At 34.1% G+C, this 17795-nt stretch overlaps 1 protein-coding gene across 5 annotated transcripts in view; it reads right to left on the bottom strand.

Annotated features, from left to right (window-relative positions):
* Positions 1-813: 813 nt before the first annotated feature.
* stk39 (serine threonine kinase 39) overlaps positions 814-17795 on the bottom strand; it is a 73297-nt gene continuing 56315 nt past the window's right edge. For 4 of the 5 annotated variants that reach the window (XM_077216225.1, XM_077216226.1, XM_077216228.1 and 1 more), the window contains 4 exons: positions 11606-11658; positions 9489-9557; positions 8541-8605; positions 814-2280 (listed from right to left, as the gene is read on the bottom strand). In XM_077216225.1, coding sequence (XP_077072340.1) covers positions 2206-2280; positions 8541-8605; positions 9489-9557; positions 11606-11658 — 262 coding nt within the window. In that variant the 3' untranslated portion in view covers positions 814-2205. Of the gene's footprint in view, positions 2281-8540; positions 8606-9488; positions 9558-11605; positions 11659-16512; positions 17123-17795 lie in introns of those variants that run through there. The other variant, XM_077216227.1, reaches the window with a different exon arrangement.

Here is a 17795-nt window from a genome sequence, read left to right as displayed (position 1 = left end):
AGTTTATGACAGGCAAATTTGTGAAAAAATAAATAAAAACAAATATAATAAAACAATAAATACAATTTTATTTTATATGAAGTGGCTTTAAGTACTATGTACTTACATCGACAAATAAGTACAATATACTTATTGTGTTCATGTTGTATTGTAAAACACTTTTGCTGCTATTGAGGTATGTTACGGGTAAGGTTAGGGTCAGGTGTGGTGGTATGGGTCGGTTAAAGGGTAGGTTAAGGTATAAGTGAAGGGTCAACTGTGTTATTACAAATGTAATTACATAAATTAATTACAGCTGTAATTACATGCAGATTTTTTCAAAATATAAGTACAATGTAAAACCATGTATGTACACAATAAGTCCATTGTATCAAATTATTCATTTCAATGTAAGTACGTAGTACTTAAAGCCACTTAATATAAAGTGGGACCAGCAATAATTTTACGATTAATAAAAAAATAAAATAATAATATAATAAATATTATTGTATGTATAGTGTGGACCAATATAAAAACGTACTAAAATCATCACATCATTACCCATTTCTCTTTCAGATATTTGATAAATTATCCAGCTCTAACTAGTTTAAGTACTCACATAAATGCTCAACATAAATCTGATGGTTTTTACCATTTCATGAGGAGACGTTTAGATACTTAAACACTGTAATGAAATCTCTTTCTGGGGGTTTGCCGGCAGTAAATTATAGCAATTACAGTATAAAAAAAAACACAGAGGCAGGCAAAAGATAATATCATAATCACATTATACGGTTAGGATCCTTTTTCTTCCAAAACACAGCCATGCTCCGGTTTAATAGTAGCAATTCTTTTTTTTATTTGTTGTACCTTTGCAGAAAGTTTATATTCTTTGCTGATTACAGAAAGGGAACATGGGCTGAATAGTTAGGGTGAGTACACGCATGGTATATAGAAAACACAAATCAACTTCATATTAATAATAATAAAGTATTTAGTTAACATTATTTACATTTGGGCTGAGAACAAAATAATTTAATTCAAGCTACTATACTCGTTTTGGACACACAGATGGCTTTTCTGTCATTCAGTAGTAGACATTTGGTTTCCTTTACAAAATAGGCTACTTCACGTTTGCTGATAGACAGATGCATTCTGGGTTCAAAAACAAATTCACATTCTAGTGCTGTAAAAATGACGCATAACCATCGACGGTCTTTTTGTGAATACAACACAGGATTAAGTGTGTGTAGTGGTAGCGATGACCTTGTTTGTCAAACGACAAAGCTTTAACAGGTTAAATCTGGATAGTTACGTCGAGTCAAAGCGCCGAAGGAGAAATCAAAGTGCATCAGCTGTTAACTTCAATGCAAGCCACCGACCAGTGAAAATACTATCGAAGAATCAGCGTCCTTCATGTTCAGTGTCAGTAGAACAGCTTCAAGCATGTTACCTACATCTCTTAGGCACGGTTAAAAAAACAAAACAAAAACAAGGCACCTCTAGCATTGAAGCATCAACACTGTCCCGAAAAAATAAAGCAGCACGTTTGCACATGGCAGCATTCGGTTCAGTCCCCTGGGAAGGTTTTTTTTTTTTTTTAAATATTCCCTTATTTTTCATTGGACATCAGAAGGTCTCTATGTACAATACAGTTAAAATGTGCTAAAATAAGAGTCAGAATGAAAATGTGCTTTTTACATTCAGAGGGAGACGTCTCCACTTCAGTTTTGTGGTCTACAATCTACGCATCAGATAAGCTACTCTTTCCACATAAAAACAAGAGGACGTGAAATAAAAAAGAATAATAAAAGAAATTAAATTATTATTAAAAATAATACGGTAAGAGCTCGGCTGAAAGCAGAGGTAACACAAAAACAATCATAATAATTGTAACAAAAAAATAACTTTCTTTTTTGTTTTACTAGCCATTGCCTCCTGAGATGATGGGGTCCTGCTTTGAATTCTGGGAAATGGGTGCTGGAATGATTTGGTGAAAGACATTGGAACTACAGCTTCAGGGAAAGAGGACGTGTGTTTGAATACGAGCGCTGCGTTTGATTGAACGAGTGCAAACATTCTGAGGGCGAGGGCAGGTGAACTGGGAGGAACAGGAACAGGAAGTGTGAGTTTGCAGCGGTGTGGTAGTGAACCCCGTCCCGTCGTCTCCTGCAGCGTTCAGTCCCGTCCCACAGAAACTCCCTCTGCTGTGGGAATGAGATGCTATCAGGCGATGCTCAGCTGGGCAAAGCCAATCAGCTTCACCTCATCTGGGATCTCTGTGCTGTCACAACCAGACGCCTGGAGACACACACACACACACACACACACACACGAATGCATGTTAATCCAGCTGAAACAAATCACGGCTTTTGTGATTTCTAAAGCATTTTTTAAAGGAATGTTCTGGGTTCAACGTGTTAAGCTTTTGTCAGCATTGTTTGGTGGCATAATGTTGATTTCCACAGACAATAATTTGACTATTGGTAAATAATATAAAATAAAATAATAATAAAATAAATATAATGTGGAATATTGTAGATTACAGCAGACGATATTTTGGCCCTTTGTAAAAGAAAAAAAATAATATGATAAATATAATGTTGCACAATGTCAACTACCACAGGAAATAATTTGACTGTTTAAATAAAATAATTAAATATAATAATATAATAAATATAATGTGGCATAATGAAGACAACCACAGCCAATAATTTGACTAATAAAGTAATACAAAATCTAAAATAATACAATAAATATGACTACTAGTAAAAAATACAAATAATAATAATAATAATTAAGAAATATATAACAATATAATGTGGCACAATGTAGAGTGCCACTATTATATATTTTTATTATTATTTTATTTATAGTCAAATTATTACTGGTGGCACTCTACATTACGCCACATTATATTTTTTATATATATATATTTTGTTTCTTTTTTTTTACTAATAGTCAAAATTATTACCTGTGGCAGGTGAAACATTGTCCCACATTGTGTATATATATATATATATATATATATATATACATGCAACAGGTAATAATTTGACTATTAGATAGATTAGAATAACATAATAAATGTAATAAAGTACTTTATAAAAAATATACATACTGGCAGGAGACTAGCTCCCTGCTGTTCATTTTTTTATTTATTATAATTATTATATTAATATATTAGTTAAATTTGTTAATATTCATGTATAGCATTTAATAATAATCAAGTACTGATATAAAAATCTTAAAAATTAGATCAAAAGAAAAATTAAATTTGAAAAATGTAATTTAAAAAAAAAAGATAAAAGGGAATTGTATGCAATTGTGTGTCAAGCAGTTTTATGCCTAATATTTGATGGATAACTATCAAATCAGTCATATATGAGGTTCTATTTAAGTTAGGATGACTATGTAGGGAGTAGACAGCAATGCATCTCACTAGGTTTCGCAACATCAACCGCATATTCCGCAATGCTAGTAAACCAGGGAAACGTTAGCACATTATGAGGAAGGATAACAGAAAAAGACAGTTTACATGTTGCAGACTCAACAGGACTTACAGTACATCAGCAGTCTCACCTCAGAAAGCACTGTTTAGACAACTTTACAGCTCATAAGAAATGGGTTTAAATAATTCATGCAGGTGCTTTAACAGCAATAGCAGCTTCTCATCTGTGCTTTTAAACCCTTTAGAGCACTGGACCACATTTACCTGCTTAAATAAATAAATAAAAAAAATAAATAAATAAATAAATAGCCAACCCATACTTGGTAATCAACATTATGCAACAAAAATGGAGTTTAAATTTCACTGAATCTGGATCATTCCCCTCCCTAATGGTTACTATCTGCATACATTTTGACTTCATTTCCAACAACTAATATCTAATAGACTTCAAAAGGGAGGTTAAGGGATGAAAGGCAGAAAAAAAGCAGATGAGGAAAGTAATGAAATTGTGGTCTTCTGACAAGTGTGTAATCACAGAGGAGAGAGCAGAGCATCTTATCACAGGTAACACACAGCCCGAGTGTGTGGAGGAAATCGATCGCTCGCTCTCAGCTGTCCGTATTCTCTGGAGGAGCTCAGGGTCAGACGACTGATCTTAGAGAGGTGTGTGTGTGTTAGTGAGCGTCTGCTCTCTCTAAGAAACACTGCGGTGAAATACGGCCTGAGTTCACGCTCCTGCTAAATAAGAGGCACTATGACCCGTAGAAAGGTCTGCCCATAAAACTCCTCTCTGACGTAACTCATCATAACATTTCTCCTGGGTGAAGCATTATGAATTACTCGGTGAAGAAGGAAGTGCTTCTTGTGTTTGTGTGTGTGTGTGTGTGTGTGTGCTTACGCATGCAGAAAACCCTCTGATTGACGCAACTAATATATCAGCGTCTACATTATAAGTACCTTGGAACCTATTTCATGGTTTATGTTCTCGAGGCACCAGACACTGTTGTCGTGCAAATGAACAGCCGGATCACATTAAGCGTTTTCTGTTAGAAAGGTGTCGTGTAAATTAATAACTAATGATCTTTGCGACGGAAGTGAATCGATGAAAACTAACTTTAGCTGGACAATAACTTTATTCTAGAGCTGCTGTAAAGCCTAAGCAATCTCCTTTACTTTAATTTCCTTTTATCACTGTAAAGCTGCTTTGAAACAATCTATATTGTTAAAAGCGCTATATAAATGAAGGTGACTTGACTTAAAGGTGATGTGTGGAAATATTAATAAGCTTAAAGGGGTCATGAATTGAGAAATTACATTTTCCCTGATCTTTCAGAAGTCATTATATAGCTATTATTAAAACCAAGCTCGGAAAACGTCTCGTTTCGGATTTTGTCACATGATAGTGCGTGTTCTGCAGAAGATGATGAACGCCTACTTCTACATCACTGCCTCTTTAGCCCCGCCCACTGATTTGCACATGTCATGTAGTAGTAAACACGAGAGAGACGCAAGTACACAGGATTACTCTAGCAACAAAAACGACAGAGACGCCTCTGACAATTACAAGACATTCTGAAGTGCTAAATTGTGGATAAAGTCTTTGCATTGTCCTAACATTAGGAAAGCCTGAATTAACTTTATTTTTAACGAAGTTCCAGATTGTGTCAGTAAAACACTGTTCGTTCACTTGTCTTCATTTTACTGCAGATTCGTTTTTAAACAAGACACGGGCTGTGTCTGAAATCGCCCCAATACCCTTAAAGAGGGCAATATTTGAGGGAACAGCCATTTGTAGTGGTGTCTGAGACCATAGTGGACGATATTGAGTGCACTCATTCAATCCCACAATAACGCGTACAACCGTTGTACACTCAACGGCTAGAGAATACCCATAATGCACTGTGAGAGTCGCGCTCCGGATGAATTCCCACATCTGACCAGAGGTTTGCGCCGGCAGCCGAATCATCCATCCATCCATTTCCCGAACCACTGGTCCAATGTAGCTACAGTGTAATATTATACAGGTATAAATACATTTTTGTTGATTATTTAATTGTTTAATTGTGCATGCTAGTTTCCATGACAGAGTTCAAGACAGCCTTTCCAGCGCACTCAGTGTCTGAATTCACTCACTCGATTTCAAGTGAACGCAACACACAAGTGTGAGTGTTTTTACAACATGTCACTATTGCTTTGTCTGTTATACAGATCCTTGTTGTATACTCACTTTACTGAAAGTAATATAACACTAATACTAATATAATGTAATAAAATACAACACTACCTCACAAACACATAATAATTCAATATAAATAAAGATGATTAATTACCACTCAGTCGTATCTTTGGTATTTGAGGTGTAGGTTTGTTTTCTTCTGATTCAGAATCAGACTTAAACATTTAATTTTGAATTACACGACTGAATTTCACCAGTTGCCATTTTCCTACATCATAATTGTTCAAAACAATTTCAAATGTAGCGGGGATGTTAAAAATTATTTGAATATATAAAAGTTTATGTGCAATAAATTCTGTTGAATCAAAAAAGAAAAGAAAAAAAAGCTACCTTTTCTATAGCTTCTTTTTGTGGTGTCTATTTAAAATGCTTTTCTCATTTAACACTAATGATTTTACATTATCTTTTGGGGGCAATTTCTCAGCCAAATTTGATTTGCGATTAATTAGATTAATCAATCGCCACTAATTACATTAAAAATTGTAATCGCTTAACAGCCCTAAAATACATATACATAGTTTTGTAGATTAAAAAACCCTCATTATGAAACAGATAGTTCCGGTCCTAAATGCTGATTGGTCAGTTTTGCAGCTTTTGGTCACATGATGCAGTGTCACTTTTGCACACCTTGTGTATTTGTCCCCATTAAAATCTATGTTTTTTCAGCGTTCTCTATTGCAGCTCTAACATGAACATTCACAAGCCACAGAGCCTGCATGTGTGCGCAAAACATAATTCTTCTTCATGGTTCAATATCTAAGCAGCATAATTGTCTGAGTTCCACACAGAGTAGTCAGGGGTGACATTAGTAAATGAGATCGAAGGACCAGGCTGCCTGAGATATTCCCCACACACACACACACTCACGCCGTGCCGTCTACAATCCTGTTACACCAGCAGATTTCTCAGCTTTAATGTGGAGTAGTTTTCCAATCATGTGATGTGGAGTTCTCTCATGGGACGCTCAAGCTCAAATTAAACAATAAAACTCCACATGTCCTAATGTGATTTCCTAAACCCACCAGGTGCGAGTGAGAAATGCATCGTGGGAGTTTTGTGGAGGGTTGGAGGGTGAAGTTAAGGGTAAGAGCTGGCAGATGCTGTAGCGATAGCTCTCTGCAAAAGGCTGCTAACTCGCAGATGTTGTTTACCGCCAACTCTCGGCTCCATCGAAAGGAGTGATTAAACGCAGGAGTCGCGCAGCATTGGCCAGTCCACCGGGACCTGCTCTTAGTGTTAGTGTTTTCTGCGGTTAAAGGAGTTCATCTGAGATTCTGTCATTATTTACTCACCATCATGTTGTTCCAAACCTGCTCTTTTCCATACAAAAACAGCTAGCTAACAAATCTTGTTTGCACTGGCATTCAATTGAAACTTGTCAATGTCAAAATTTTAACAAAAATAAAGACAAATTAAATTTAAATAAAAAAAATAAAAATAAATGGTATAACAATGCCAAGTTTTAATATAAAAGTATTTAATATTTATGTATTAAGTTGTTTCATTGCATTGTTCATGATTGTAAAAAAAATAAATAAAAAAAATACATATATATATATATAATATTTTTATTTAAACCGTAACGACACATATTTTTGCTTAAAAATACTTTATATTTGTTTAGCAATTTTTTCCATTTTCGAAAAAAATTGTGTATATCATATGGAGTAATATAAAATAAAGTCATATATTTACAAGAATAAAGAATAAAGAATAAAATTAATTATAAACTTTAATATCGTAATTTTGACTATTTATTTTGACATTCATCATTCATCATTCATTTTTTGGGGGGGGGCCCCAAAAAACATCATACGTAAACATCATAATACCATTTCAGCATTATTATGATGTTTATTTGTAAAATAATAATATTGTAATGTACATAACATTAAATTTGTTGAAATATTGTGATATAAATATTTGCTTCTGTTGTCCATCTTTAGCAGCCACTATGTATTGTGTGTTGTTTGTACATCCTTGAAATTTTCTTCATATGCGTTCCATAGAAAAAAAATTAGGGTTTGGAACGACATAAGGGCAAGTAAACATTGACATTTCTATCTTTGGATGAACTATATCTTTAATAGCACCATGGAAGACCTCACATTACATGAAACGTATCTATTGGGAAGCAATCTCACCAGAAGATTCATGTGAATGGTGCAAAACGCCATCGTATCCAATATAACGTTATCCACTTAAAAGTGGATTAAAGCGCCGTCTATCACCACTATCTGTCTCTAATCCTCCACAGAGACTGAAATATAAAAGGGAAATATTGAACAGATTCTCCCACAGGATCCTGACACTGGGGCCAGGGTCTAATGCGCTCCTTTCTTCATCTGTATGCATTTAACAGTAACACTCAGTGACATTTTAATTTGGGTATTCATGTATCTGCCAAAATATCTCAGTTCTGTCATTTTTTTTAGCGCATTAAAAGGCATCATTAAACACTCTCCTAATATTCGCTCAGATTTGTCATGTGTTCAATAAGGAATTATGTAATGAAAATTCATTATGCTGTCAAAGACGTGATTTCAGGAAACAATAAATGAATGGCTGCGTTGGACCTGAGGCACGTATGCTGTTATATATTCAATGCACAATGAATTTGCAGAAAGTAAATAAACTGCATCGTTCAAAAACCCCATGACAAAGTTCCAATAGTTTATAACTGGGTAAAAAATCTTTTTTTATAAAGATCCCACCTAAAAAAAAACATTTCAAGCCAATTAATTTAATATCTGAGCATAACTAGAAAATGTATATGAATATTTTACAATTAATTTCCATTACTTTTCCAGCCCTGATATTCCCACATTGTAATCCTGCAAGATTCTCTGTGACATTTAGCATCTGAATACTCACCAGCTTAAAGGTCACAACTTTAAAGGTGACTGGGTCTTCTACAATCTTCTGAAGGTTAGCAGCCACTGGGAAAACATGTGTAGAAAAAAGATACTGACATTAGGAGTGATAAATATGGTTAAACAAATGATATCTTGATATTCGGTACCTCAGTATTCATGTAGTTGCTCTGAAATGTCTTGAAGCAGGGGTCTCGAACTCAAATTACCCACTAGACAAATTGTGTGTAACCGTGAATATTAACTATATACATTAATTGGTGCAGTTATGGCATTACTGATGCATGGACAGAGTTGAGCGACTCATCTTACCCTTATACCTAGCATATTGCTCTGCATGTTTAGTGGACTAATGACCCCTGAGATTGTTTCCTTTTGCAATTTTCTCCTTGCAGATGAAGCTGGCATCCGTCCCATTTAAAGACCAGAAATATCATGAGCTGCTCTGTTGTAATGGTCAGAAGTTATTTACATTTTTCAACCTGCTTTGTATTGTAACAAGGTCAGCAATGTTCACTCATTCTCCATGTTACCAGGAGCGAGAAATTTTTCTGTGTTCGTAATTACCGTACAGAGATTAAAACGCGTGATGCTCTATTCTGAGATGCATTTCTATCACAACACTTATCAACGCCTATATAAATCTTCAGTGGTCAGGTGGAACAAGTAGAAGCTCTCAGAAAATTCCCAGCCATCTTACAAGCTGTAATTATAGGCTCTGTGAGGACGTGAATGCGTTTTACAAGTTGAAATTATGGTAATTAGTACATGGTACCTATTCACGTTTATTTATATAACGGTAATGGCACAGAGAAATATATTTTTGGAATCACTTTCAGATTGATTTTTTTTTTCCAGCTGATGAACAATAAAAACATTAACAGCCAATCATAATCCATCCTGCTTTAAAGAGCTCGCCATTTAAAGTGGTGACGCACGCTAAACTTACCCACTACAACATCATGACCATTAACCAGACCAGCAGAAAACAGCTCCTGAGAAACTCCATCAGCAGTGTCTGAGAAAACACACACACACACGCACATATGCACAGCATGATATTACAGCAAGAAAACTGTCAGAACACAAAGTTAAAAGTATGTTCTGGCAAACATCAACAAACAAGTCTCAGTGGACTCAAATGCACTGAACCAGTCAGATCTAGGGCTGGGCGGTGTGATGCAGGCCTATAGAGTTCACTAAAAAAATAAAAACAACATTAACTGAAATCAAATATTAAAAACTTCAGCTAAAAATGTAGCTATTTCAGCTAGTTGCCAAAGCAAAACATTTTTTTCCCCTTTGGCTTAACTAAAATAAGTAAAACTGAAATAAAAGTGAATACAACCTATTAAAAAAAAAGCCAATAAAAATTACAAAAACAACAATTTCTACAACTTTATCTAAAATTCTAATGGAATATACAAAAAATTTAAATTAATTCATAATTTAAAAAATAAAAAGCCCAGTATGTATCAATCAATGGTAGACACAAAGCAGATATTAGTTGTTTATGGTTGATAACTTCACAATTTCCCACGTTGAAGTTATATTTTACAACTTCAAATGTGGCTCATCCAATCAGAATTTAGAGTTTCATGATAAACATTTTATTTTTAACTTGTGTTAAATAGTATGACTTCTTTATTAGTTACAAATTTGATTTGTTATGAATAATTTGATCTATTCATTTGTGTCCATCAAGATCCAAAAACAAGAGAATGCTTTTTTAAAATATATGAACATTGTTTGCAACAACAACAAAAGGTTACTTCAGACATTCTACTAACCATAATTAACTTTGCAATTACATGTCAAATAATTATCATTAGAGTATAAGTAGACTGAAGTAGAATGGTAGGTTTAGGGTTAGTAGAATAAGTGGACATGTATTTTGCAAACAAACTTGTAGTGATTATATAGTCTATTGGTGAGCATCAGAATAAAGCGTTAGCAGATATTAAGCAGACAGTCTACTAATACTCTAATGAGAGTTAGTTGCATATCTAAAGTGAAGCATTTTGTTCATTCCACCCAGCCAGATCTATGCAGAGAGTCACACTGAGAACACAAGGAGAGATCTCTCACACAGAGGTTTTTTATATTGCAAACGCTGCCTTCAAGTCACTCTGAAAAGATCATTTTAAGACGCATATGAACACCAGCACAATGTCATAATTACCAGTAGGAAACTGGATTTTCTTTGAGCTCGGGCTTATAATGCTGGAGGCGTGCCGGCATGCTGGAATTAAATTGCTATTAATCATCGTCATGCTTTAAGTGTGCACAGTGATTGCACATTCAGTTCATGGATGATTATTCTAGGTTTCTTCTATGAAGGAATGGTGGTTGTGGTAATGATGTGTAATGGAAATGACATATACTTTACTTTTGGGATAATGTAAACAAAATAAAATTGATAGTTTCTTAATGAATGTTCTCCAGTACTACCTGGTTTAGTAATGACACCGAATCATAAATACATTCTTTAAACGAATGAACGACTGAATGAAAGATGTACACTTTACTTCTCATTTTTATAAAATACTTGGTGTAATGTAGTAATTGGTGTAATTATGTAAGCATAAATACCAAATTAATTGAAATAAGATTTTTAATTACTTTTCCCTGATTTTTAAGTGTTGAAAGATTAAATTTGCCAGAATTTCACAACTGACTTTCTCTCTAAACTTATTAAATTAATAATATAATCACATGTATTTAAAATCAGGGAAATTGTACTTTGCACTTTCTCTAAGAACTTCTTTAAGCTATTTTAATATATCCTTCAAAACTGGAATGACTGATTATAAAAACAAATATTTTATATATACATTATGCGAAAAATATATATATATAAAGCATAAACTCATCCTTTGTTTTTATGCACTTGTGCTAAAAGCTTCAAAAGTGTCTGTTGGGAAGTGAAAAAGAAATTGTGTCAATTTCATTCCAACCTAAATCACGTCGTAATAATGTTTCCGGCCTCGTAAGTGGGAACGTCCCAGGAGGACTTGAAGACAGCGCAACGCTACGACTGGCTGAGGCATGATGAGGTGCACTGACCTTGCCCTGGAGTAAACTCAAACCGTATGTCATTCAGCTCCTTCCTTGAGTTCCTGAGGGACAGAGACAGAGAGAGAGAGAGAGAGAGAGAGAGAGAGATCTGTGGTGAGAAATGGGAGTCCACCTGTCTATCAGTCTGTAAGAAAGCCAAGTGCAATCGTGGGCCATCTGTGCTGTTTCACTGAGTGTGTTTGGTGAGCCTCACACACACACACACACACACACACACACACACACACACACACACACACAAGCGCCTCAGCTGGGTCTTGTCCTCAAAGCTCTCCAGATAATCATTTGAAAGAGAATTTCACAAGCAATCAGTGCCGATATGGCCATGTTTTATAAACCAGTTTGGTTTTCTGTAATTACAGGGGTTTGCAGGAGAGAAGGTTTTAACTAGAGCTTAGGTGAGCTGTTAGGAGGAGGGCTGTGTTCATTTCTGTTGGTTTAATGAAGGAAGGATTCTGCGGTTGAACAGCATTTCATATCACTCATGGATCTCTCATCATTTATGCTTTTTTAATCCCTTTTTTGAGATTGATGTGTTACTATGAGCTCTTGTTTGAAAAGCGTGGTACTGCTATGGAAGACTAGACCGGACACTTAAAAATAAAATAAAATGAAGGAATAAGTTATCAATTTAATAATTCAAACATAAAAATGGGAATATATTAGTTTTAATTTATATTAGACGAATTAATAGGCATTTAAAGTTTTACAATGCAGTTAAACAAAAAAAGAAAAAAGTTAAATAGTAAATGATTTGTTTAAAGCATGTGAAATTAAAACATTTGGCATTTTAGTTTCTTGTCATTTTAAATGTTTTCTGTTATTTTACATGCATTTTTCTTTGATAATTTATATATATATATATATATATATATATATATATATATATATATATATATATATATACACAAATACTGTATATACATACTGTGTATACAATATAAAATATTGTGCTTCTTTATTTTTTAAGGATTATACTTGGTATGCTGTTATCGTATTACAAGATGAGATGGTAATGACAAATGAACATTTTAAAACAACGATAATCTCCTAAAAAATGTGGGTGGGAACTTTATAAAAGAGTGTTATAAGAGTTGGTTTGCTCCGGCTGATGGTTTCTATTGTTTTATGAAGTGAATCTTCCTCATCCTAAGGCTCTGCCATGCTCAGTAAACACACGTAGAGAGCGGCTACGCATTGGTTCTTCTCACTGATGTTTATGATAAACCACCGCTGTGTATTTGGTGAGATCTGAGCCAGACCTTCACTTTGTTCTCTCGAACATCAAACAGTCTGTTCTGCTTCAGCAACAAGGGCTGACAACCTCATAAAAGTTACATTTGCAAGGGAAAGGCAAAGGACACAAGTAATATGCACCGGCTCCATACACTCGCTTCCAGTCATTTAAGCGGGAGAGACGACTGAAGTCACCACAATTATAGGAGATGAACCACGTCATGCATCACAGAGGGAGTGTGTGTGTGTGTGTGCAACACTTCCAGTGCACACCACTGACAGGAGGTAGATGGACACTCAGGGTGAATCACTTAAAAACTGTCAAGTCAAGAACATGTCCAGGTCTAGTTCCACGTCAATAAACTCATTTTAAAGGCCATGTCAGCACTGTTTTTAGGTTGTTTTAAAAGTATGCAGATTAATTATGCTGCTGTCTAAGAAACTTCTTTTTGGGTATCAAATTTATTGTTCGCAAAGAAGGCAATCATATAACTCACTGTGACAAGCCCAGTGAAAAAAAATCCATCTAAGATGCCAGACAAAGAAAGAGAAAAATAGTTCTTATTAGGAATTATACTGCGGGGCTGTTGATTGCTTGAATCTGATTGGTTTACAAATGTTCTAAGTAGTGCAATTATTTTCAGGGAAATGTACGGCTAAAGCAGTTCTAGGCATTTTGCGCGCACACACACACACACACACACACACACACACACACACACACACACACACACACACACACACACGATTAATAAACCACAAAAAATTTTAGAATCAAAAATTACAAGAATAAAACTCTGGTAAAAGAGATCTCAATGAGACTTCCTGGTAAAATAAAGGTAAAAAAATAAAAAAATATGATTAATCGCATCCAAAATAAAAGTTTGTGTTTACATAATATATGTGCGAGTAATGTGTATTATAATTTTGTATATATAAATACACACATATGAATGTATATATTTTAAAAATATCTGCATGTATACACTGTATATATTACATGATTTATATTATATATTAATATTTGATATATAAATCACATATTTTTCTTAAATATACATGCATGCGTGTGTATTTAAATATACAAAATAATTATACACAGTACACACACATATATTATGTAAACACAAACTTTTATTTTGGATGCGATTAATCGTTGCCCAGCATTAATATATATACAGTAGAGTACCTGGTTACCCAAACCACTACTACACCATGTTCAATGTCACATCAGTTTAGGACATGGTGCGTTGTTGACATGATGTTTTTTCTTCTGATCAAAAGGCCTGATAATGCATTTACTGTACTTATACAAGCTGTTTGATTTTCTGAAAGGTGAAGTCTCCATTTTACCAAGCTGTGTGTGCGAGTTCCTTCAGCGCCTGCTTTAACCGCTGTTCCAGAGCTCCAGCTGTGCTATTGAGCCCAGTGGACTTATTTAGCAGATTGACACTTGCATTAGCCTCATTTTCTCTAGTACTAGATTAAAATGACAGCAATCATCACTGGTGTTGCTCTCCACCCCTCCGTCTCTCAAGTGGGTCACTTAACTGATCGCTGGAGGAATGGGATCTTACTCTAGGCGAATATACGAACACCAATTTTAAGAGGTTTATATAGCCGATCCCACATTATGATGCATAGTGGGTTGTCAATGGCACGGTGAACCTTGAAGACTAAAAAGGATTTTAAAAAGCTAAACCATCATGCTGGCAGCGATAAATCCGTTATGGAGCTAATAAAAAGTAGTCTGTAGGGGTGTGAAGTAATCTTAGCAGGCAGACAGAATAAAAGCAAATTTTAGTTAGTGATTGTAATGCTTTCATATATATATATATATATATATATATATATATATATATATATATATATACACACACACACACACACAGTGGATAGCGTCACTGAACACACCCATGCTAAAGTTGACTAAAAAGAAATATAAAAAAATCATCTTTTGGAAATTGATCTTAATACCTTAATTTAAAAAAGGAGGAAAAATCCAACTTTTAAGGACACCAATTTTCTTTGTGAATGAATAATGTATCGTAAATAAATAAATATTCTTCCTTAAAATACAGGTTGCGTAAGTCAGGACTTTAGTTCGGCTAATAGCTGGTATGATTTGCATTGGCAGAGATTGGCATGGGGCGCTTTCCATAAGATCATCTCTCAATGCAGATCATACCAGCTATTAGCCTAACTGAAATAACACCATGACAATCTCTAGATATGGTGAAGGGAATGTGATGATGTGGGGATATTTTAATTCCAAAGGCCAAGGGAACTTTATCAGGATGCATAGTATCCTGGATCCATGAAACAACTGGCCTTTAAAAATAAAAATCTGCCTGACTCTATGGGAATTTAACATAGGGGTGTCCTGACTTATGCAACCTGTATTTTAAGGAAGAATATTTATTTATTTATGATATATTATTCATTCACAAAGAAAATTTGTGTTCTTAAAGGTTGGATGTTTCCTCATTTTTTAAATTAAGGCATTAAGATCAATTTCCAAAAGATGATATTTTATTCATCTTTTTAGTCAACTTTAGCATGGGTGTGTTCACTTATACTATCCACTGTATATATATATATATATATATATATAGCTTTGATATTATCATTCAATTGCTTTCTAACTAGCATCAGAAAATAACCAGGGGTTGTGGGGGGAAAATGCTACTAAAAGTGACAAAAATGTTCTAGATATTTTTGCCAAATACACACAAATCAGATTAGTATCATTGAGTATATGTGGACTAAACATGCCTTTACATCAGGTAATTATATACTTTTGCCAAAAACGAAGAAAAAAAAAATCTTTGATGGACAGACTTCGGAACAACAACAAAAGACGACACTCATCATGCTTAACTAAAAAGACTAATACCTTATCGTTTGCATGATAAATCGATCAGTCATATAAAAAGATAAACAATTAAAACGGTAAAATAATAAAATAGTATTTTAAATAATTATTTAACTATTGATGAACTTGGCTTATTGCAATGCCCATGACTATTCAAATAAATAAATCAAAATTCATCATATTTGCGATAAATCTCCCATTACTTTGAAAATGTATGGAAAAGATAAAATATGATATTGCATATCAGGTAACTATATCGTTGAAACTTGCCTCATCCAATCAGAATGCAGAGGTGAAATCTAAATAAATATAAGATAAATAAAAATAAAATATAAAATAAAAACTTTAAATAAGTTAAAAATGAAAGAATAATAGATGTAAATTGAATAATATAATATTTATAATATATAGTTGTTAGTGTATCATAATTTGAAGAAAAATACTATAAATACATTTTAAAAATAATAGAATAGAATTAATAGAATATTAGTCGTTACTTTATCAAATTTTGAAGAAAAATATAATAAATACATTTTTAAAAATAATAATATTATATATTAGTTGTTAGTGTATAATAATATGAAGAGAAAACTATAAATACATTTAAAAAAAATATTATATTATATAAGTTAGTGTATCAATGTGAAGCAGTTGTAATAGTTATTAATTTGTTATAACTCATTTCATCTTTTGGTTTTCGTCCAATTTGAGTTCAAAATTCGAAAAAGAAAACAAGATATAATGATATATGCTTCATGATCTCACAAAAAAGTTTTTTTTTTTTTTTTAAGTCATTAAAATCAATTTTAGGGGACAAACATTGCCTCTTAATAAAAAGCATAATTCCTGCCAGCACATCCCGCAGCATCTTTAGGCCTGAAATACAGGTGTTTGTTCTTCTGCCTCACCGACTGGATATTTTGACACAGCCATCGCCAGCGGCTGAGACCCAACATCTTAGAGACAATTTTCTCACTGTCGTTATGTTTTGACAGTTTTCGGAGGTCAAGCTCTCGCACTTACAAACAGGAAAAAAACAGCGCACACATACACTCTCAAAAACACACGGATGCTCTGCGTGAACAGTGGCCTGCCAGCCTTCGAGATGCTGTGTTATAGCCGTCCTGTTTGGCCTGTCGTCATTATCCAGCCAATCAATCTCGAGAGAGAGAGAGAGAGAGAGAGAGAGAGAGCCACAGAGACCCTCGTACTTGACACGCGTCTCCTGCTGGCTCCAGGTGATATTTTCTCCCTGTGTCCAGAGGAAATCAGCTCCCTGCTGCTGTTTTCGCACTTTTCTGCCCACGGGGGCCTCTGGTTCTCATCTAACTGATCTGATATCCCTCATTTCCCTCAGGAGACGTCCGCTACATAACCACTTGACTGCAAAAGACCTACACAGCCAAACAAACAGGGGGAATTTCAAGAGAACACGCCTGGGTTTTATTTCAGCACCAAAATCATACTGAAAAAAGATTAAGAAATTATATTTTGCTTAAAGAAAATGGATGCATTTTAGGATACTTTGCATTATGACATTATTTAAATGATAATTAATCACAAATACCATTACAATAATAGGTAACTCTTCAGTTTAGGGTATAATTCTCATTAACTAGTTGTTTATTAGCATGCATATTACTAGGATAGCAATATGCATAATGCACTAGCAACTACATACTAACTATTAATAAGTAGAAAATTAGGAGGTTATTGAGGCAAAAGTCATAGTTAATAGTTAGTTAGAGAGAATTTGACACTAATCTAAAGTGTGTCCCAATAAATCAATGAAAACTTCAAAATCAAAACAAATTGTAGTCATTTAAGTATTTACACCTAATAGCATTTTTATATATATAATTTTTTTATATAACTTTTTTTTGTGTGTGCAATTTAAAAAAAAATATACATTTAAAAAAATATAATATAAGAAATGATTTAAAATATTGTAATGGTGCCATAGTCTCAATTCTCTTATTTGTTCATGTTTTTGAAGTGAAACATGACCTGGACCTTGTCAAGAGATTTGACAACATCTCAACCCAACGACCCAAAAACGGCTTGACT

The sequence above is a fragment of the Siphateles boraxobius genome, unplaced genomic scaffold (assembly GCF_051911475.1).
Source record: "Siphateles boraxobius isolate OS27281-9 unplaced genomic scaffold, OSU_SipBor_1 7, whole genome shotgun sequence".
NCBI classification, from domain to species: Eukaryota; Metazoa; Chordata; class Actinopteri; order Cypriniformes; family Leuciscidae; genus Siphateles; species Siphateles boraxobius.
Note: the sequence above shows the minus strand (reverse complement) of the source record. Positions and strands in the feature narration are given on the sequence as shown.